The 23,580-nt window shown below is 39.8% G+C and overlaps 1 protein-coding gene across 1 annotated transcript in view; it reads left to right on the top strand.

The window, feature by feature from the left end:
* The window catches only part of nfxl1 (nuclear transcription factor, X-box binding-like 1), a 192,286-nt gene that overhangs the window by 140,012 nt on the left and 28,694 nt on the right, over positions 1 to 23,580 (top strand). The window contains exons 16-18 of the mRNA XM_041196468.1: positions 2,572 to 2,709; positions 9,936 to 10,102; positions 12,075 to 12,144. Coding sequence (XP_041052402.1) covers positions 2,572 to 2,709; positions 9,936 to 10,102; positions 12,075 to 12,144 — 375 coding nt within the window. The remainder of the gene's footprint in view (positions 1 to 2,571; positions 2,710 to 9,935; positions 10,103 to 12,074; positions 12,145 to 23,580) is intronic.

Below are 23,580 nucleotides of genomic sequence, written 5' to 3'. Positions count from 1 at the left end.
ACAATTCTTAAAGTATGTCATTCTTGTATTATTTAATAATCACATAAAGGAGGAGAAGGTGAAGTTTAAATTCCCCAGCTGCACATTATTTTGAAGAAAGGATAATTTTTTTTCTAAATATTTTACTTTTCTCCTGAACAACCTGAACATGATCTTTAACCATGGACAAAGTGAAGCAGTTCAGCACAAATGATAATGTACTTTGCTCAAGTAATAAGGCTGAAGTTTCCATTTGGCGCAGTATTTGCATTCATTTTATACTTCTTTTGTATACAAAAGACTCTGCAGCTTTGAACAAAAAAAAAAATACAGCTGTTTGGAGCAAAAAAGCTCTAAATCCACAAACAGGCAGCTATACTATATTTATAATGAGTAATGAACCAGTAGGGAGCATTTATCTAATATATTTATAACTGTGATTAAAATATGATCAAGTTCAATGTTAGATTTGAAAAGAAGAAACTAGATTCCAGATTTTGGCAAGGCTAACTTCAAGGGATTAGGCCAAGACTGGTGGTAACAAACTGGTCAAAACTATTATCAGATAAAACTACAGATGAATAGTGGGAGGCGTTCAAGATATAATTCAGCTTAATGCACAATAAACTACAAAACTGCACAGTGTAGATCCAGGAGAGATACCAAGAAAGCTGAAAAAGACATTGAGTGTACAGCACAAGAACAGGGCATGGTCTATACTGGTATTTATGCTTCATAAGAGCCTCCTTCCATCCTACTACTTCTAACCCTATCAGCTTCTGTTCTTGCATTGTTACCATTCTTATATTTATGATCTCATGAACTTCTATTTCCCCACAATGAATTTTCTGGTAAGTCTATGCCATAAAACTCTTTCATCTTGAAGGGCACTATTAGGTTCTTGGCTTTTTGAGAGGAAAGAGTCCCAGCCTGATTAGACTTCCCTGATAATTATATCCTCTCAGTTCTGGTCTTGTCAGTCACTTCTGCAAATTCCCTGCCTCCATATGCTTTACATAATATAAGACAAAAAAGATAGTAAGAGCTGCAAGAAGGAATACAGAAGAATTAACACTAAGTTTTAATGATTGTATTAGAAGAAAGGGAATAGCTAAGGCTAATGTAGACATTTTAAAACAGATGTGGATAATATTGCTAATATAATTAATGAAATGGTTCATTTGTTGAAAAGAACATAAGAAAATAACATAAGAAAATAACATAAGAAATAGGAACAGGAGTCGACCATTCGGCCCCTTGAGCCTGCTCCGCCATTCAATAAGATCATGGCTGATGATCTTGTGCTTTGATTTCCACATTACCATCTAATGTTGATAACCCTTGATTCCCTTGCCTAACAAGAATCTATCTACCTCTGCCTTAAAAATATTTAATGCCCCGCTTCCACCTCCACCTGAGGCAGAGAGCTCCAAAGTCACACAACCCTCATAGAAGAAGTTTCTCCTCATCTGTGCCCTAAGAGGGTGACCCCTAATTTTGAAACAGTGCCCCCTAGTTCTGGACTCATCCAGAAAAGGAAACATCCTTTCGACATCCACCTTGTCAAGGCTGTTCAGGATCTTGCATACTTCAATCAAATCACCCCTCACTCTTCTAAACTCCAGTAGAAACAAGTCCAGTCTGTCCAAACTTTCCTCATAAGACAGCCCACTCATTCCAGGTATCAATCTAGTAAACCTCCTTTGAACCGCCTCTAATGCATTTACATCCTTCCTTAAATAAGGAGATCAAAACTGCACACAGCATTTGAGGTGGGGTTTCACCAATGCCCTATATAACTGAAGCATAACATCCTCACTTTTATATTCAATCCCTCTGATAATAAAGGATAGCATTTCTTAGCCCTTTAATTACTTGCTGTACCTGCATACTAACTTTTTGTGACTCATGTACTAGAACACCTAGCCCTCTGCACCTCAGAATTATGCAACTGTTCTCCATTTAATATGCTGCTTTTTTGTTCTTCCTGCCAAAGTGAACAGCTTTACATTTTCCCACATTAAACCATGATCTTATTGAATGGTGGAACATGAGGGGCTGAATGGCCTACTGCTCCTAATTCATATGTTTGTAATATACAGTAAAATTATCAGAGACCTCTTGGATATTTAAAATGTGAATTGTTTGAAAGTTTTTCAAAATGGGAGATTAAATTAAGTACATTCCACAATGTCTTAATTGGTTGCCCTCATTTCCACTACAAAACATTTTTTTTTTTTTTGCCAGTCACAGAATGCCAGAAAATAGACTTTAAACTCTATGGAGGAGAAAGATTGAGAAAATAGCAGCTACTATCATTTGAGTATTCAATACTTAAGTTCTTACATAGTCACATGGATATCAAAGAGCAAGAGGCCCCACCTTAGGCACTAAATCCACTGGTTGGGATCCATGGTCAATTCTTCAATTTATGGATGAGCTAATCTTCACAAAGAAATGAGATGGATATTGTATTTTGTAAAGTGAAAATAGGTTTTCTTTCCCCTCAGTAGCATCATCGGGCTTTGAAATCTGACTTTGTTTTGATGTAATTGATGTAACAGTAAAAATGCATACATTTTTGTATTTCAGGTTAGTCTTTTGCCTTGTCATGCAGTAGGGCCCTACTCTTGTAAGAGACCTTGTGGACGGCTCCTGCCCTGCCGGAATCACACATGTGTAAAAGAATGCCATGCACTCACCATAGTCGATGAAGATGATAAACAAAAGGTATGAAAACCATATAGCAGGATTCTTGAGCTTTAAAGAGGCCATTTTAATATTTTTCCAGATTGTATTTAATTTTTTTTTGTGAAAATATTTGTAAAATTTTAATTGTAACTTTCATTCTTTCATAATTTCTCTTTGCTTTTCTACATTACTCACACTTCCCCATTCTTATTTATTTTTAAACCAAAATTTACCACTTCACTTAATTGTCCTTTCTATTTGTAAGTATTACTTGCAAATTGAATGCACACTCCTAGCTGTTATAGCCTGTACATAATAAACAAAAGTGGTCTCGGAACAGAATCCTATGTGACACTACTGCCCACATTCAGCCATCCTGAAAAGCTGTGCCTAATTGCTATTCTCTGTTTTCTCTCTTTTCCCCTGTCTCATCTTATTAATGTCCATATATACCACAACTATCTCTCTTCCGCCATTTTCAATCTGTCACCTCCGCAGAGAACAATCAAGCTTGTTAAGCATGATTTTCCCTTCTGAAATCCATGTTGGCAGCTTATATTTCCACCTAGATATTTAGTAATTTCATCTTTGTAAATATACCAGCATTTTCTTTACCATAGATGTTAAACTAACTGTTCTGTATTTATCCAGGTTAGTTCTGCCTCAACTCTTTCTAAAAACGGGCATTGCATTAAAAAAAAGAAAATCAAATTCAAAAAGGAAAGAAATAATATCTCGAAGCTATATGTTGTCCAGAAACCAACCGGTCCGGCTGTTAGTTTTCACGAAGAGTCCGAAGTGAAGAGTTGCTATTTTTCTTATGCCTTGGCAGTTTGCGAGCACACATCTGCTCTTAATAGAACGCTGAGATTTAGGGCAGAATCTCATTAGTCTGGGCAGGAGGAATTGGAGGCAAGACTAGGACCAAATTTGGAAACAGCACATCATGTTGGCTCCTTGATGCAGGTGACCATGCCAGAGGCAGGGCCAGTGCATCAGTGGCCACCCACCTCATCATCAGACAGGCCTTTCGCTGAGGCTGGAGCACCATCTGGAATTATCTAGATGGCCTCCCAGTGACTGGCCAAGGGGTTATCGATGCTTCCTCTCAATACTCCAATCATGGAGCTGCTGGAATGAGAAGGCTGCAGTTGTAGCCACAAGCACTCCTGGTGCCACAATAATGGCACTTTTATGTTTTCAGAAGGCTTCAGAAAGCACCTCCATATTGAGGCCCCCACCTAGTTTTCTGCTTGCCTCAGCTGCTCCCACCTCTCCCACAGAGGCTGCTGACCATCCAGAGCTTTGGGCCCTCTGGGTCTCCCACCGCAGGAGCTGCCTGCCATCCTTAATTGGATGCAAACGCAGAGGCAGCCTCTTAATTGGCCACGTCCAGTAAGACAGCAACGCCATGTGGGCAGATGGCATCAGAATGGTTGGGATGCACTTTTGGCTCCGGTGGCAGAAAAATTTCAAAACTGACAAAATTTTGCCCATAATTTCAAAGGCCTTCATGTTTTCTGTTCACAGTTGCCTCAGGATCCATGGATGAATTCCATCAGATGCTGATATTTTGTTTTCCCTTAGCTTAATTAACTTCAATAATGCTTTCTTTTTTTTTATTTATTTTAATATCAGTCCCCTCACTTTCATGCAATTCAGGATTTACCTCCTCCTCAATATCTTTCTTTTTCGTAATCACAAAAGCAAAGTATTTCTTAACTATCCCTGTTAGTTTCCATTTAACCTGCGCCAAATCTTTATCCTTGAGAGTGGGAGAGGGAGGAGGTCCCACTTAACAGTGAACAGTTGCCTATTTACTGATATTTTTGTAGAATGCTGCCATGTGGTTTACATAGAACATACCATTTGGTTCTTTTAAATATTTTTTGAGATTCTCTCCCCATTTGCTCTCCTAGTTTTCTTTACCCCTCTCCAGTTATCTCATTTTTTCCTTTCCCCCGTTTTTTATCAGATATATTGGCCCCCACAAGGTACATAATTTCAATTTTAGTTTGTTTTTACCTCTTCATTATGTACATCTTCCTGAAACTTGAATAGTTTTTTTCTTAATGATATATATTTAATCTTTAGCTCTGCACTTTTTTTTAAAAGACCCATTGTTGATCTTTAGTCTTATAAGCAAATTTCTCTTTCCAGCTCAACTCAAGTTACTTAATTTATTTAGTGAATCTGCTGGGCATTTATGAAAGTGCTGTGCTGTGATATCACAAATTACCAAGTTTGTTGGGTTCACTGGTTGCTGAAAGGATGTTTCTCCCTTGTGGGAGAGACTAGAACTAGGGGACACAGTTTAAAAATAAGAGGTCGCTCATTTAAGACTGCAATGAGGAGAATATTTTTCTGAGGGTCATTGAGTTAGATTGACTCCCTTGTCAGTCAAGAATCTTAAGGGTATAGGGGTTGACAGGGAAGCAGAGGCCACAGTAAGATCAGTCATAATCTTATCAAATGACAGCAGGCACGAGGGGCTGAATGGCCTACTCCTCCTAATTCGCATGTTCATGTTACTTCCTATGGTAGGATTTGAATTCACTTTTAGGTTCAACTTAGTCTTAAACTTTCTAAAGCTACCATATTCCAATTTAGCATGTTTTTGTGCTAACTTTGAACTTCAAACTATCATAATCCGATTCCAAAGTGCTCGCCCATATTTAATTCATCTGTTTGACCTATTCTATTGTTTGTAACTAAAACCAGTAATGCTTCTCCTCTTGCAGGCATATAAACAAACTGTTTGGGGAAGAAGTCCTGAGTATCATTTAAGAATTCTATATCCTTTTCTCCATTTACTCCTTTCCTGTCCCAATAGATGTCCAGGACAAGAAAGTTGTTACCCACTCATTTCCCTTTCCATTTCCCTACCCAATTAAGGCATCTGTAGTACCAAGCAGCACCCTTTTCTCCCCTAGTATAAATTGTTCCGATCGTTTGAAATTTAGCTTTTGTGTGTTTGTCCTGATGAGTGCAAAATGAAAAGCTTTGGCAACATGACTCTCTTTTCAACAATATTCAAGTTCTGCCAAGTACTACCAAGCGATTGTTACAATCATTATGTTTATGTTGTCAAGCCATCTTTACATAACTTGAAAATAGCTTATCCTCTTGCAAAAATCACTAAGGGTTTCAAAACGTCTAAAGGATTGATTTTAAAAAGATGCATTCTACAGGTGAGATTAGCAGTTAATGTTTTGTTTTATAGTGTAGACTATGGTATTTAGTGAATAGATAATTCAAAATAAATTATACACAGAAATGTACCTTTCAGAATTAGAAGGGAAAATAAACCACACATTTGGGTTGAGAAAGCCTCTGAGTTTTTGGCTTGAAACAGCTCCTGTTAAAGTAAACAGAATGAATTCTTGCCTTGTCAGTATAATGTTGGTCTCCATGGTGTTATGGAAAGCTGAGATTTGCGTGGTAAATAGGATTTTTAGAAATAGCTCTTGCTTTTTTATAAAAGTCTGTATTTTGATACCTGAACATTGATTCTGAAAAGATTCTTTATAAGTTCACTAGACTTTTTTTCATACTGTTTGAAAGACAGTTAACTCCTTAGACCAAAATTAGGAGACTCTGCTCCTGATGCAGAGCCCTGCTCAATAGCAGCACATATCAGAGAACTGGGTTTGGATGTTAATGACAAAGTTGACTGTAATGATTTCTATGGTTCCACAGTTGACGGATTTGTGCATCCAGAAACCAGATTTCATCAAGAATGGAGTCTTGCAGTTTTGGGAAAAGTGAATCAATTTTGATATGGCTACCTGCACCTATTCTGTCAAACCTAATAACATTAGCCCCGATTTTAATTTTAAAGTTGGGTGTGGTGGGTGAGGGGAGTGGGGTACCGGAAACAGTGCATGTAATCCTTAAAGCAGGCAGCGCAGCCAGGGCTTCTGGAAATGTGAATATCCAGCTGATCTTAACAGCCAACTTCATTATCATGAATCATCTTTTTATCCCACCAAACCTGGATCCACTTCCTGGCTGACAAGTGGGAGTGGAAATTTGTTAGCAGGAGCTCGCAACCAGGGACCCAGCTAAATGGTGATGGGGGCTATGAATGCACTTAGAGGAAGGGGTTTTTTGGGGCTAGAGAGGCCGAAAGCTACGTTGTGCAGCCTGAGGTGTTGCTCCTCCTGGACCACCATCCACCTCACGACAGATCTTACCTGAGGAAACGGTTGTTGCTTACCCTGCTCAGGCCTTTGATTAATATTGCAGGTTAACATTGGGACATGGCAGGAAGACAATGGGAAAAGAAAGGAATGAAGAAGTGTGCTTATAGTGTGCGTAAGGAAGAAAAAGTTTGCTTATGACAGGTGTTGGGTAGAAAATATGATTGAGAACCAAGCTAAATACAGAAGGTTCAGAAGAGAGGTAAAAAAGAAAATAAGAGAAGCGAAGAGGGATTATGAGGAAAGACTGCCAGTTAACATAAAGTAGAATCTCAAAGTCTCCTATAGGCACATAAATAGTATAAGAGTGGCAAAAGGAGGAGCAGGGCTGATTAGGGACCAAAAAGGGGATTTACACATGGAGGTGGGGGCATGGCTGAGGTGTTAAATTAATACTTTGCATCTGTCTTTACCAAGGAAGCAGATGTTTCCCAGGTCATGGTGACAGTGGAGCAAACTCTGTCACTAGAAGCGTTTAAAATTGATGAGGAGGCAGTGGATAAACTGTTGGTACTTAAAGTTGACAAGGTACCAGGACAGGATGCGATGCATCTAAGGATATTGAAGTGAGAGTGGAAATTGCAGGGGCATTGGCCACAACCTTTCAGTCTTCCCTAGGCTCAGGTCAGAGGACTGGAGAATTGCAAACATTATGCCCTTGTTCAAAAAAGGTTGTAAGGATAGGCCCAGCAATTACAGACCAATCAGTTTAACTTTGGTGGTGCGGAAACTTCTAGAAACAATTATTCGGGATAGAATTAATAGCCAAGTGGAAAAATGTGGGCTGATTTGGAAGAGCCAGCATGGATTTCTTAAGGGAAAATAATACTTAACTTGCTGGAGTTTTTTCAAGAGGTAACAGGGAGGGTTGATGAGGGTAAAGCTGTTGATGTGTTGTACATGAACTTCCAAAAGGCACACGATATAGTGCCGCACAACAGATTAGTGAGAAAAGTTATAGCTCATGGAATAAAAGGGACAGTAGCAACGTGGATACAAAATTGGCTGAGCAATAGGAAACAGAGGGTAATGGTTCAAGGATGTTTTTCGGGCTGGAGGAAAGTTGGTGGTGGAGTTCCCCAGGGGTCGGTATTGGGACCCTTGTCCTGATATATATATTAATGGTCTGGATCTTGATGTGCAGGGGACATTTTCAAAGTTTGCAGATGTTACAAAACTTGGAAGTGTTGTAAACCATGAGAACAGTGTAGAACTTCAAAATGACATAGACAAGTTGGTGGAGTGGGCAGATGAAGTTTAATGCAGAGAAGTGTGAGGTGACTCATTTTTGTAGAAAGAACATGGAAAGACAATGTAAAATAAGGGGTACAATTATAACTGGTGTGCAGGAGAAATGTACCTGGGTATATATGCACATAAGTCATTAAAGATGGCAGGTCAGATGGAGAGAGCAGTTAATAAAGCATACAATATCCTAGGCTTTATTAATCATGGCATAGAGTACAAAAGCAAGGAGGTTATGCTGAACTTGTATAGGACACAAGTTAGACCTCAGCTGAGGTATTGTGTATAGTTCTGGGTGCCACACTTTAGTAAAGATGTGAAAGCATTGGAAAGAGTGCAGAAGAGGTTCACAAAAATGGTCCCAGGGATGAGAAACTTCAGTTATGAAGATAGATTGGAGAAGTTGGGACTGTTTTCCTTGGAAAGTAGAAGGCTAAGAGGAGATTTGATAGATGTGTTCAAAATCATGAGGGAGCTGGACAGAGTAGATAGGGAGAAACTGTTCCCGCTCATAAAAGAATCGAGAGGGCACAGATTTAAAGTGATTTGCAAAAGACGCAAATGGGAAGAAACTTTTTTGCACAGCAAGTTGTTCGTGTCTGGAATGCACTGACTGGAGGTGTCCTGGAGGCAGGTTCATTCGAGGCATTCAAGAGGGCATTGGATGATTATTTAAATAAAAACAATGTACAGTTATGGGGAAAAGGCAGGAGGTTGGCACTGAGCTCATTTGCAGAGTCTGTGCAGTCATGATGGGCTGAATGACCTCCTTCTGTACCGTAACAATTCTGTGATTCTGTGATTGGCATTGCTTTAACGGCCCCCATCCAGTTTCCACCAGGTGAAAGGGATTTAAATCAAGGCCATGAATGCAATCAGCTTTCCAAGTAAGCTTACAAGACTACTGAAGACCATTTTAAAAGTGCTGTCCAATACATTAGCCACAAGACACACATGGTGATTTCTAAATCCAGACGTAGCGAATTGCACTTCTGATTAGAAGATAAAAAATGAGTAATAGACACAATCATTGGGCACGTGATCTCAATACTTTGTAATGTTTTAATCTTTGTTGTGTGTTCCTTAATAAAATGGCCTATGAAAAGTAGTGAGATATCAGTGCTTTACTTGCTTGAGTGAATGGCAATAGATGTGTGAAGTACATTTACTTTCATGGCATTCATGCATGTAAAGTGGTTTCTACTAAAATTAGTGTAAAATTAGCAGCCAAACACTATCACTTCATCACAGCTGTAGCCAGTCAGTTCCTTTAGTAACTTAAGTAAATTTCAGGTCTGATTCTCTTTTAAATTGGATGCATCACTGTACTAACATAGCACTATATCACTTCTAAAATCAATGATTTGGAGAAAAGGTTTGTCTCTGGAAGTAATGTACTCCCTGTTCCTGCCCCTAGGGCTTGGCAGGTTGATGGAATTGGTAAACATATGCAGTTTAACAAGCACTTTTGGCCATATAACTCTGCTGGAATGTACAAAAACCATCTCAGCAACTCTGGAAACCACCTTCGAAAGCAGACAGTTTTGATAGCAGAAAACAGAAGATCTATGCCTAAATTGGAAATTGGATAGGAGGGATTTGGGTATTTTCACAGGTGATACCCAGTGTCAGAGCCCAAAGAGTAGCAATATTAGTTGTTAGGTGTTTTTTAATTATATTCCAGTGATCTTAATATGCTAGGCATATCTATTTTGTGCTGTTCTTTAGTGGCTATTAAAGAGCATTTGCACTTAAGTACCTCATTATTGTTGATTGTCAGTTTTATAAATATTACATTTAATTTTTGTTTGTCAATAGGCTGGCAAAGAATGTCAGGCGTGTGAAGAGGGATGTAACAAACCCCGTCCATCTGGTTGCGTTCATTCGTGCACTTTGCCATGCCATGATGGTGCATGTCCTCCATGTTCACAGATGATCCGTGTAAAATGTCATTGCAAAATCGCAAACCTCTATGTGGAATGCATGTAAGTACAAACTGGCATTTTGACATCCAATGCTTGTGTTTGCCCATCTCAAGGAGGAAAAATCATCTAAATCAACTTGGTCATTCTGAACTTGCAATCAACTGAAGTGATGCTGCTAAAACCACGATAGCAGCAATCATTGCCCTACCTTCATCCAGCTCACCTTTCCCTCCAGAAATTGTGCTTACTCATGAATAATGGTCTTACCATTAGTAATTGTGAGTGTGTAATTCTGACACTAATGGAAATATGGCTCATCAGTGTGAAACTTATTTTCCTTTTCAGAAGCATCCCTGGTCAACTATACTTTGATTACCTGTTCTGTCCAAACAACTGGTGAACATCTCTGTACCCAATGGACTCGATCTCTGACGAGACCATTTCATCCATGTTGCCTTTATCTCACACATCCCCCTTCCCTCCTCCAATCCCACTACTTTCACCATCTCCCCTCTCATGCCCCTTTCAGTCCCTTCACTTTTGGCTCCCCCTCAACTGCTCTGAACTTATTTAACTGCTCACTCACCACTTTATTCAGTGCCATTCTTCACAGCAAAACAAAAACTGTCTCCCACTTCTATCATCACCTCTCCTGCCCCCCACTTCCCTCAATCATGATCTTTGTTCCTTTAAGTTAGAGGGGTCCAAATTTATGCTACCTGCTGCACAACTGGCCTGGACATTGGCTGCCAGATCAAGCACTATGATACTTTACATACACTCTTTGGCCAAAATTGATTCCTACTCTAGGATCACCCTGAAGGGCAAAGGTATGCTTAGACTTTTTGGAGTTTGTGGATTTTTTTCATGATGGTGATCTTTTGTGCAAATTTCTTCTTCCCCTTGCTCTCATCCTCTCACACTACCAACCCATCCACCCCACCACCAAGTCTCCCATCCAGTCTAGTCTTGGACCCTTTTTATGATTTCTGTCCCATTTCTTCCCCCCATCACCAGCAACCCCCAAACACCCCCATTTAAACTTACCTTGTCCACAAAAGAAGTTGATCCCCTCTTTAATCTGTGATCATCCAACTCTCATTCCTGACCCTCATGTAGCCTGACATTGCCATTGGTTCCCTCATGCACCCTCCCATTTCTGTTTAAAACTGCAGTTGTTTCCTCTTCAAAAAAAGCCTCAACACTTATATTGTCAACCACTGCAACTGTTCATCAACCTTCCTATCTCTAAATCCTTGAATGTATCATTGCCTCCCAGTTCTGTGCCATGTAACCTGAAACTCCATGTCTGAATCCCTCTGATGCAGCTGTAGCCCTTCTCCCTGTACAGAACTTACCTTAACCTAAGCTATAAGCACCATCCTGAACAATTATGTCCCAAGTAGTTATGTCTCTCACAATCAACATCTTAGAGGGTGACCATTGACCAGAAAGTTAAGTGGCCCAGCCATATCAACAATATGGCTACATGATCAGGGCACCAGCTCGGTACACTGTGATGAGTAGCTCACCCCCTGATTCCTTAAGCCCTGATTCTGAATCTTGTATGTTTTCTCTACATACAAAATATAGATTTGTTTTGAATGTTTACTTGTGCTTCATACTATATTGTGTAGACTCCTTCTTTTAGAAAAGGTTACGTTCCTTATTTTTATAGAATCTTCACCATTACTCCTAGGGAAGGTACAATAAATTTAAGGACACCATACCTTAATTATGTTAGTGCACCTCAAAAATTTTACTGTAGCATGGAATTGAAAGACATCTAGGAGCATGTTGTCTGTGTTTGTGGTAATCGTTGGGGGTGAGGTGGGGCGGTAGTGGGCGGGAGTGCAAAATGTACATTTATTGAAGCAGTTGTTTACTGCTGTAATGGGGGAATAATAGGATTGGTATTCTGGAAGGATGAAAACAAATCAGCCATGAAGCTGCTGTATTGTGAACCTATCTTGTGAAGGCTTTTTTTACTAAATATTTTTTTGTTAACTTTGTGCATATCCTCTTATTTTAGAGAAATGACTACAGCTGATGCAGAAACTAAAGCAATCCTTAACTCCTGCAAAAATCAATGTCCTAAGCAGGTAGGTATCGACATTTTTTTAATAGGGGAATTAAATACCTAAGCACGTTTGCTGAGAATGGAATATTTAGCTGTTTGGGATTACGCTACCTAATACATTTTACAGTTGCTGAATGGGCAAATAATTGACAAATGAAGTTCACAGATAGATGTGAGGTAGAAAATTTTGAAGGAAAAATATGGAAATCACTTATTAGTGTAAAGTAAGTGGAGGTCTAGCTGGGTAGAAAAACAAAGTGATCTTGGAGTACAGAAACATCAATCATTAAAAGTTGGGCCATAGGTCAGCAATGCCATTAAAAGCAAACCAAGCTCTAGGTTTTATATCCTGTGGGAAAGAATTGAAATGTTTGGAAGTCCTACTAAATCTGTATCAAACCTTGATTAGACAATCATCTCAAGTCCCAAGTGTGCTGTGACCAACTCTAAGGCATTCCATGCCTGAGATCAGTACAGGTTTTCACAGAATCACAGGATTGTTACGGTGTAGAAGGAGGCCATTTGACCAATCGTGTCTGCACCGGCTCTCTGAGCATTTTAACTTAGTACCAATCTCCTGCCTTTTTCCCCATAACCCTGCACGTTGTTTCTGTTTAAGTAACCATCCAATGCCCTCTTGTATGCCTCAATTGAACCTGCCTCCGCCACACTTCCAGGCAGTGCATTCCAAACCCTAACTACACGCTGTGTGAAAAAAATTTTTCACACCTTGCATCTGTCCATGACGGTATAGGTGGGAGTGACCGTCACACAGTTATTGTGGAGACGAAGTCCTGCCTTCACATTGCGGATACCCTCCATCAAGTTGTGTGGCACCATCACCGTGCTAAATGGGATAGATTTCAAACAGATCAAGCAACTCAAGACTGGGCATCCAAGAGGCACAGTGGGCCATCTTCAGCAACAAGATTATGCTTGAACACAATCTGTAACCTCATTGCTTGGCATACCTCCCATTCTACCATTACCATCAAGCTGGGGGTAAACTCTGATTCAATGAAGACTGCAGGGGGGCATACGATGAGCAGCAACAGGCATACCTAAACATGAGGCGTCAACCTGGTTGAGCTACAACAGTAAACTACTTGTATGCCAAACAGTAAAAGCAGCATTTGATAGACAGAGCCAAAAGATCCCATAACCAATGGATCAGAATTAAGCTCTGCAATCCTGCCACATCCAGTCATGAGTGGTAGTGGACAATACACAACTCATTGGAGGAGGAAGGGGCTCCACACATATCCCCATCCTCAATGATGGAGGAGCCCAGCACATCAGTGCAAAAGATAAGGCTGAAGCACTTTCTACAACCTTCAGCCAGAAGTGCCGAGTAGATGATCCATCTTGCCCTCCTCCGGAGGTCCCCAGCATCACAAATGCCAGCCTTCAGCCAATTTGATTCACTCCACGTGATGTCACCATCCTGACTTGGAAATCTATCGCTGTTCCTTCACTGTCACCGGGTCAAAGTCCTGGAACTCCCTTCCTAACAGCACTGTGGGTGTACCTACATCACATGGATTGCAGCAATTCAAAAAGGCAGCTCACCACCACCTTCTCAACTAGGGATGGGCAACAAATGCTGGCCCAGCCAGCGAAGCCCATATCCCGTGAATGAGTAATAAAAAAAATTGCTTCTTTTGCAAAGCACTTCAAAACTATGCCCTCTGGTTCTCGATTTGTTTACGAGCGGGAAATAGTTTGTCCCTATTTACCCTGTACAGACCCCTCATGATTTTGAAAACTTTTATCTTAGCCTTCTCCTCTCCAAGAAAAAACAGTCCCAACTTCTGTAATCTTTCCTCAGAACTGAAGTGTCTCATCCCTGGAATCATTCTCATAAACCTCTTCTGCACTCCAATGTGTTCACACCCTTCCTATAGTGTGGCGTCCAGAGCTGTGCACAATACTTCAGCTGTGGTCTAACCAGTGTCTTATATAAGTTCTTCATAACCTCCCTGCTCTTGTACTCTACGCCCCTATTAATGAAACCTAGAATACTATATGCTTTGGAAACAGCTCTCTCTCTACTTGTCCTGCCACCTTTAATGACTTAGGTACATATACATCCTGCACACTCTTTAGAATAGTATCCATTATATTATACTGTCTCTCCATGTTCTTTATACCAAAGTGTGTCACCTCACACTTCTCCACATTGAACTTCATCTGCCTGTCCACTCCATCAATCTGTCAATACCCTTTTGAAGTTCTACACTGTCCTCCTCACAGTTTACAATTTTGTTTTGTGCCATCCACAAGCTTTGAAATTGCCCCCTGCACACCAGGATCTAGCTCATTCATATATATCAGGAAAAGCAAGAGACCGAATACCGACCCCTGGGGAACTTCACTACAAACCTTCTTCCAGCCTGAAAAATACCCTTTATCCATTACTCTCTGTTTCCTATCCCTCTGCCAATTTTGTATCTATATTGCTACTGTCCCTTCTATACCATGACCTATAACTTTCCTCAAGTCTGTTGTGTGGCAATATATCAAACACCTTTTTGAATTCCATATACTCCACATCAACGGCCTTGCCCTCATCAAACATCTGTTACCTCCTTCAAAAAACTCCAAGTTAGTTAGACACAATTTCATTTAACAAATCCTTACTGACTCTTCCAAATCGATCCACATTTTTCCATGTGACTATTAATTGTTATGACATAGCATTTAGTAAAGGCTGAGTTGTTTAAATCCCAGAGGGAAACTTGAACAACTGTCATAACCTATATTTTCAATTGGTATGTTTGAGATGCAGCTCTGAATTCAGGAATAAGATCACCGAGCCTAAATTAAACATTTATTAATTTAACAACAAATTAAACACACACGTCTACAAATTACTACCATAATAACTTTTAAATAAATCCCCAAATTAATCACCCCAGGTAAATCTCCACCAAAGCAACAATAACCTATAGACTTTAAACAGGCACCAGGCAAAGCACATTTGACCTTACAAATTCAAAACAAGGTTCCTTGCAAGTTGGTTCCTTTTCAGACACAGTTGTAGGTTGGTTAGATCTTAAATGCCCCTGACTTACACACACAAAATCCCTTCTGTTTATACTTAGCTTTTCCTTTGAACGTAAATTTTCCATTGTATCACCAGGCTTTTAACGTTATATCTCCTAACAATAGTATCCTTTCATTCCACCAGTTTTATTAGTAAGTTTGGGGAAAAAAACACATTGTTTGGCGTCTTCAAGCTAGGTGCAAGATTTTGCTCCCACTCTTGAATGTTTTATTCAACAAGTGCAAATTTATACTTTATCTTCTGTCCTCCTTACGTTTATCTAATTAACATCTCAAAGCTACTATACATCAAAGCACCCAGACTAGCTGGCTTTAATCCAATTAAGACACAGACAGTCAAACACATAGGAGAGAATTTTCACCCTGTCGGAGGGGTGGAGGCGGGGGTGGGGGCGCGGAGCTGATCGGTGCTCCTCGATCGGGCCCGCGCCGCCATTTTACATGGGCGGGCCAATTAAGGCCTGCCCAGCGTGATGCGCACCCGGAAGCACTGTGTGCTCCCTGTGTGGGCAGCGGGGGAAGGGTGGGGGGGTTCCCACGCATGTGAAAGAGCATAGAAATCTCCCTGAGCTACAGAGGTGCCTCAGGGAGATTAGTTTAAAGTTTCTAAAGTTTAATAAAGGAGAAAAAAGTCTTTAGACCATGTCCCCTCATGTGAAACTGTCACATGAGCTGGGACATGTGTATAAATTTTATTAAAATTTTTTCCAAGATTTCAAAAACATTCATGAAACCTCATCCCACCTGTGGATGAGGTTCCATGAAAACTGCGAAGGCAGCCTGGGCTCTTCGCCTGCCCGCCAACCTTAAGGTTGGGTGGGCAGTTCCATTTATTATTTTAATTGTTAGTTAAATTGCCTTAATAGGCCTTTGACAGTTCAGCAGGCGCACAGCTGACTGTCCAGACTGAAAATCCAAATGACGTGTGGTGATTTCAGGACACGCTTGACGTTACCCCGCGTGATTTTACACCTCGGCAAGCGAACCCCGCTCCTGCTCTAAGAGCCGAAAATTCTCCCCATAGACACAGACCCCACTTCAATTCCATTTTAAAAATAATTTCCAATGACATTTTAGACACCTCTTCTTAACATCCTCCTCCCTATCGAAAAGTGAACCTTCATAGTTTTAAAAGACGGCATCATTTTTAGAAACCCATGTCATACTATCTCCTGTACTTATTACACTATTATATTAACATATGCATGTATTAATATAATATATATATATATATATATATATATACACAAGCCCTTGGTATCAATAGAAATCACTCCAATCCAGTGTCCAGGTTTTTTTAAAATGTCCAATTTTCTCTTCAACCTCTTGATAACACATCTGTGAACAGATTTTTTCTACCAGCAACATGTATAATCCATAGATTAAATGGTTTTAATAATAGACTCCATCTGAAAACTTTTGTCTTGAGATTTGTCCAAAAACTTCAAAAGATTGTGGCCTATATAAACAATTTGTTTCTAATGAATTGTTTACAACATAAATTTCAAAATGCTGCAATGCTAACACCAAACCCAAGGTCTCTTTTTCGATTGTTGAGTATCTTCTCTGTTGTACATTCAGCTTCCGTGGAAAATACCCTACCGGTTTTTCAGTTCCACTGTTATCCTCTTGGAACAGTATGTCCCCAATGCCTATATCGCTCTCATCAATGGCCAATTTAAATTGCTTGGTATAATTGGGTACTGTCAAAACTGGTGTCATAGTTAATACAGTTTTCAAACTGTCAAATGACTTCTGACACTTGTGTCCTATGAAACTTCCTGTTCTTCTTAATAGTTCAGTCAGTGGAGCAACCACACTGTTAAAATTTGCCCATGCCCAGAAATTTCAAAACTCCTCATTTGATTGTAGGCACTGGGAAATCCATGATAGCCTTGATTCTCGCATCTCTCCAAGCCACCTTACCATATCCAATGGTATGGCTAGATACATAACTTGCACTTCTGCAAACTCACTTTTAGCTAAGTTCATCACTGAATTAGATTCTTGTAATCAAAATAATTCTTCCAGGTGCTGTAAATGCTGTGCCCACGTCTAACTGAAAACTATCAAGTCATCAATATAAACAGCACAATTTCTCAGACCTGCATTTACTTTGTCAGTCTTTGAAATTTTGCAGGTGCATTCTTTATGCCAAATGGCATGACTTTAAACTGATATAGTCCATTTGGCGTCACAAAAGCCAATATCTCCTTTGCTCTTTCCGACAATGGTATCTGCCAATAACCTTTTAGCAAGTCAATCTTTGTGATAAATTTTGATTATCCCACTTTCTCAATGCAGTCTTCCATCCCGTGGTATAGGATAGGAATCCGCTTTTGTTACTGCATTCATCTTTCGATACTCCATATACAGTCTTTGTGTTCCACCTAATTTCGGCACCAAAACAATAGGCAAACTACAGTTACTGCAACTAGACTCAATTATATCATTTTGAAGCATGAAGTCAGTTTCTTTTTGTACTTGTGATAACTTTGCCGGATTTAATCTAGAGGGATGTTGCCTTATTGAAGATGAAACTTGTACAGACACATCATGCATAACTAAATCTGTCTTCCCCAACTTATTCCCACAAATGGGTTTGTGTGATTGCAGTACCTTTTCCAAATCACTGTCCAAATGACAGTTGTTCCTCTTCCTTATCAAAGTACTTTTTAAGCATATTTATATGACACACCCTCTGCTTCTTTCTTCTATCTGGAGTATTTATTAAACAATTTACTTCACTCAATTTCTTTTCAGCCATGTAAAGTCCACTAAACCTTGCATTTAATGAATCAACTAGTACTGGTAACAGAACTAGCACTTTCTTTCCAGAAACAAAATTGCGAGCTGTAGCTTTATTATCTGCCTTCATGTTCATTACTTGCTGTGACACCTTTAAATGTTCCCTAGCTAACTCACGTGCCCTGTTCAATCTTTCCCTGAAATTTGATATGTAATCCAGGAGAATAGTTTCTGAATTTTGACCCACCAATTTCTCATGAATCAGTTTCAATGGCCCCCTTACCTCATGACCATAAACTAGTTCAAAAGGGCTAAAACCAGTCGCTGCATTAGGAGCGTCTCTAATAGCAAATAACAAGAATAGAATTCCTCTATCCTGTGGATAGCCCTGACAGTACCCTCTTATCATAGTTTTTAAAGTTTGATGCCATCTTTCCAAAGCCCCTTGTGACTCCGGATAGTAAGTTGTTGACTTAAACTGTTTTATTCCCAACCTGTTCTACTTCCTTAAACAGCTGTGAAATGAAATTTGACCCCTGGTCTGATTGTATTTCCTTAGGTAATCCATATGTTGTAAAAAATTTAGTTAACTCACCCACAATCTTCTTGGTTGTAATATTTCTTAAAGGTATCGCTCTTGGAAACCTGATAGACACATCCATAATTGTCAGTAAGTACTGATTTCCACTTTCAGTCTTAGGGAAGGGCCCTACACAATCAGTCATGACCCTGGTAAAAGGTTCTTCAGGTGCAAGCATTGGGATTAAAGGTGCCGGCTTAATCACTGCTTGTGGTTTCCCTATTACCTGATGTGTGACATGTTCCACAGAATTTGACTACCTCCCTATGCAATCCTGGCCAAAAAAAAAACTTCTATCTTTTCCTGTGTTTTCCTAATTCCTAAATGTACCCCGGTTGGAATCTCATGAGCAATCCTCAGTATCCCATTTCTATACCCAACTGGGATAACGATCTAGTACACCTCGCTCCAGCTTTCATTTGCTGAGACATGATCCGGCTTCAATTTTCCCATTAAAATATCACGCTTAAGGTACTGGAATACATTTTGCCTCTGTTTCTGAGTAAGCTGCCTGATATAACTGTTCCAATTGCAAATCAGTTTTCTGTAACTTCTCTAATCTTAAATTGAACACTTCAGCTGAATTGTCCTGTAGTCTTTCTTCTTGAACAATGTTATCAAACACAATGCCAGCTAATTAGATTTCAACACCTTTTTCTTGCCTTTGAACTGCCTGCCCTCCTTGTTTTTCTTGTTTCAACCTATGAGACTGTGTCCCATTGCCACACAATCTGGAAACAATCCAGGTTTCTCTCTCTCTGTAACACCCCTGTTGAAACCACTTCTACAGGCTGTTCAACTACCATAGGCATCACCCAAATCTATGATGATCATTACCCAAAATAAATGGAACCCTTGCAATGGGCAATTTTTCCACTACTCCAATAACTTCACCCGTCTTCCATTTGCTCTTTAAATTTATCTTCCACAAGGGGATAGGTTTAGCATCCCCATGCACCCCACTTATTATCACCTGCTCCTGCAATACTCCCTCTGAACAACAAATGCCCCTATCCCGCAATGTTAATGATTCAACTGTGTTTCTTAAAATTTTAACATCTTTACCTACTCCACCCTGACAACATGGAAAGACTTTCCCTTCACATACAAAATATTTAAACATTTCTGCAATTTGCCCCTCAGGATTCTGTTAGATAAAGTGGGAATGTGTTCACTAATTTACCCATCACTGATTTTCCTGTTTTGCCTGTACATACACTGTTGGTTTTTCCTGTGCCTGAACTCAGAACCCACAGTACTTTTATTTCCAGAACTTTCCTGCACCCCAATAATTCCAACAAATTTTCCCAGTAATTTCCAACACATGGATTTCATATACCCCACTTTATTACAGTGAAAACACCTCAATTTTCGAATGTCACTCCTACCCTCAGCATCTTCCTTTTTATTCGAGCCAAAAACTTCTTGCAAATTTCCAGCTACTCCTTTTCTTCCCTGACTACCCACCTTCCTTTCACCTTCCAACTTTCTATCCTTTTCGAATTTGAAACAGTGATAGAAAAAAGGTTTAGCTGTATGTACTAACTCATAATCATCAGCTATTTCTGCTGCTTATCTTACCATTTGAACCCTCTGTTCCTCCACAGGAGTTCTTACTACCAAAGGAATTGAATCTTGAAATTCTTTCAAAAGAATTACCGCTCTAAGAGCTGCATATGTTTTCGGTATTTTTAACCATCTGTATCTATCGGTCAAAATTACTTTGTTTTACTCTCTCAAGCTCAATATAAGTTTGCCCAGGCTGTTTTCTCATATTCCTAAATTTCTGCTTGTATGCTTAAGGAACCAATTCTTGTGCACTCAAAAAAGCCTTTTTCACCACATCATAATTCACCGATACCTCTTCAGATAGTGAAGCATATACCTCATGCACTCTACCCACCAACCTGGATTACAACAACAACGTCCAGTACTCCTGTGGCCATTTCATCTGTTTAGCTATCTTCTCAAATAAAATAAAGAACGCTTCAATATCTTTTTCCTCAAACTTTGGAAGCGATTGTACAAATCTAAACATCTCCTCACTCAGTTTTAGGTTAAAGGCTTTTACATCATCAGAACTCTCCCCAGAATCCGAGATCTCTTTTTTAACTTCCAACCTTTTAAGCAGTTATTCTCCTTCTCTTTCTTTCTCTCTTTCTCTTGCTTCTCTTTATCCTTCTCTCTTTCAGTTACTTTGCTTGTTCAAGTTCAGTCGCCTTCATTTGTAACTGAAGTCTCACTACCTCCAACTGTGACTCACTAGTGTTGGATATCACAGCATCTAGACAACATCCAGGCTTGGGCTGCCAAGTGGCCAGTAACATGCGTGCCACACAAGTGTCAGTCAATGACCACCTCCAACAGGAGAGAATCCAACTACCGCCCCTTGATGTTCAATGGCATTACCATCACCGAATCCCCCACTGTCAACATACTGGGGGGTTATCATTGACCAGAAACTGAACTGAACTGGACTGGACTAGCCATATGAATACTGTGGCTACAAGAGCAGGTCAGAGGCTTGGAACCATGCGATGAGTAACTCACCTCCTGACTCCCCAAATCCTACCCACCATCTACAAGGCAGGAGTGTGATGGAATACTTCCCACTTGCCTGGATGAGTGCAGCTCCTACAACACTCAAGAAGTTTGACACCATCAAGGACAAAGCAGCCCGCTTGATTGACACCACATCCACAAACATTCACTCCCTCTACCACCGACGTACAGTAGCAGCAATGTGTACCATCTACAAGGTGCATTGAAGGAACTCACCAAGGCTCCTTAGGCACCACCCTCCAAACCCACGACCACTACCATCTAGAAGGACAAGGGTAGCAGATAGATGGAAAGACCACCCTCCAAGTCACTCACCATCCTGACTTGGAAATATATTGCCGTTCCTTCATTGTCGCTGGGTCAAAATCCTGGAACTCCCTAACATGGACTGCAGCGGTTCAAGAAGGCAGCTCACCACCACCTTCTCAAGACGACTAAGAATGGGCAATAAATACTGGCCCAGCCAGCGAAGCCCACATCCCATGAATGAATTTTTTAAAAAGCACTTCCAACTGTAGACGCTGTGCTATACCTATAATTATATCTGCTTTCTTCACCTCTACAGGTAACCCTAATTTTAAATTACTTGCCAACTCTGCTAACTTATTCTTGGATACTTTTTGTAACCCAATCTTCTACTCCCAAACAAGTCTTAGCAATTGTCAAAACCAAGTTGCAGTCTCACCACTTATTTAAAAAAAAAACCTCACCAACTCCTGAATTCAAAGTGCTTCTCGTACTCATAACCTTTAAGATTGACCAATTCCAAACCAATCAAGGAATTACAAATATTATCCCGGATGAGCCCCCAGTTGTTATGACACAGCAGTTCGTAAAGGCTGAGTTGTTTTAATCCCAGAGAGAAGCTCAAACAACTGTCATAACCTATATTTTTAATTGGTATGTTTGAGATGCAGCTCTGAATTCAGAAATAAGACTGCTGAGCCTCAAAAGGTTTTTTTAATATAAAACTAAATTAAAGATTTGTTAATTTAACAACAAATTGAACACATGCACATGTCTACAGATTACTTCCATAATAACCTTTAAACAAATCCCCAAATTAATTACTCCCAGGTAAATCTTCACCAAGACAATAACCCATAAACTTTAAACAGACACCAGGCAAAACACATTTGATCTTACAAATTCAAAATGAGGTTCCTTGCAATTTGGTTCCTTTGCAGACACAGTTGCAGGTTTACAGGCTGGTTAGATCTTTAATGCCTCTTACTTGCACACACAAACTCCTTCCTATTTATACCTAGCTTTTCCTTTGAATGTAAATTTTCCATTTTATCACCAGGTTTTTAATGTTACATCTCCTAACAACAATATCCTTTCGTTCCACCAATTCTATTAGTAAGTTTGAAAAAAAATAAACACATTGCTTTGCGTCTTCAGGCTAGGTGCAAGATTTTACTCCTACTCTTGAATGCTTTATTCAACAAATGCAGATTTATACTTTACCTTCTATCCTCTTTACATTTATCTAACTAACATCTCAAAGCTACTAAAGCTGGCTTTAATTCAATTAAGACACACAGTCAAACACAGACACAGACCCCACTATAATTCCATTTTAAAAATAATTTCCAATAACATTATAGACATTAATATCTCTTCATGACATAATTCTATCCCGAATAATTGTTTCTACAAGTTTCCCCACCACCTAAGTTAAACTGACCGATGTGTAATTGCAGGGCAGATCTTTACACCTTTTTGGAACAAGGGCGTAATATTTGCATGGATTAAAGGAGAAACTGTTAGTGCTGCTAGCAGTCACACAGTAAGATCCCGAGGTGATCACATACTCGCATGATATTTCAGTCACCAGGCGCGTGCGAGGCTTTTTAAGGGCATTAATGTATTAATTAACGTGGGTTTTTTGCTGCCCATCCAACGTTACGGTTGCTGGGTGGGTGAATCGGCCAAGCGGCCTTTGGATTTTTGAGGAAACCTCATCCAAGGGCAAGATGAGGTTACCCATATTAATTAAAAAAACAATTGAAATGTTTGGGCAGAATTTTAAAAATCAATATGTTTAGGTGAGTGAGTCCAATGTGTGGACAATTTTTTTCGCAATTTAAAATCTTTATTTCATGGTTTCAAACTCTTCAGCTTCCTGAGGCAGCTCTCTGCCTTCAGGGAGCTTTCATTGTACGCTCCCCTACACCTGCAGTGACTTAAGCGCTCACCCTCCTTGCACCCCAACCCCAGCAGTGCTAAGCTTTTTAGCACGCGTTTCACACTGACAGGCCAATTGTAGGCCATTTCCCGGCCACTTCTGGGCCCACCCACTGTGCCTGCCCAGTGACCTCAAAATTCAACCCTATGTAATCCTACATGTTAATTGTGGCATTGAGCAAAATGCAATCTACATAGAATGACTTCTATATTCAGGTCGTCTTGTATCAGAGGAAGATGAACAAAACAAGTAAGCTACTCCCTTTGAAACATCACTGCATTGCTGTAAATTGTTTTTAATTCACTGTTATT

The sequence above is a fragment of the Carcharodon carcharias genome, chromosome 1 (assembly GCF_017639515.1).
Source record: "Carcharodon carcharias isolate sCarCar2 chromosome 1, sCarCar2.pri, whole genome shotgun sequence".
Classification (NCBI taxonomy): domain Eukaryota; kingdom Metazoa; phylum Chordata; class Chondrichthyes; order Lamniformes; family Lamnidae; genus Carcharodon; species Carcharodon carcharias.
The sequence above is the reverse complement of the archived record's forward strand: the minus strand, read 5'-3'. Positions and strand labels throughout refer to the sequence as shown.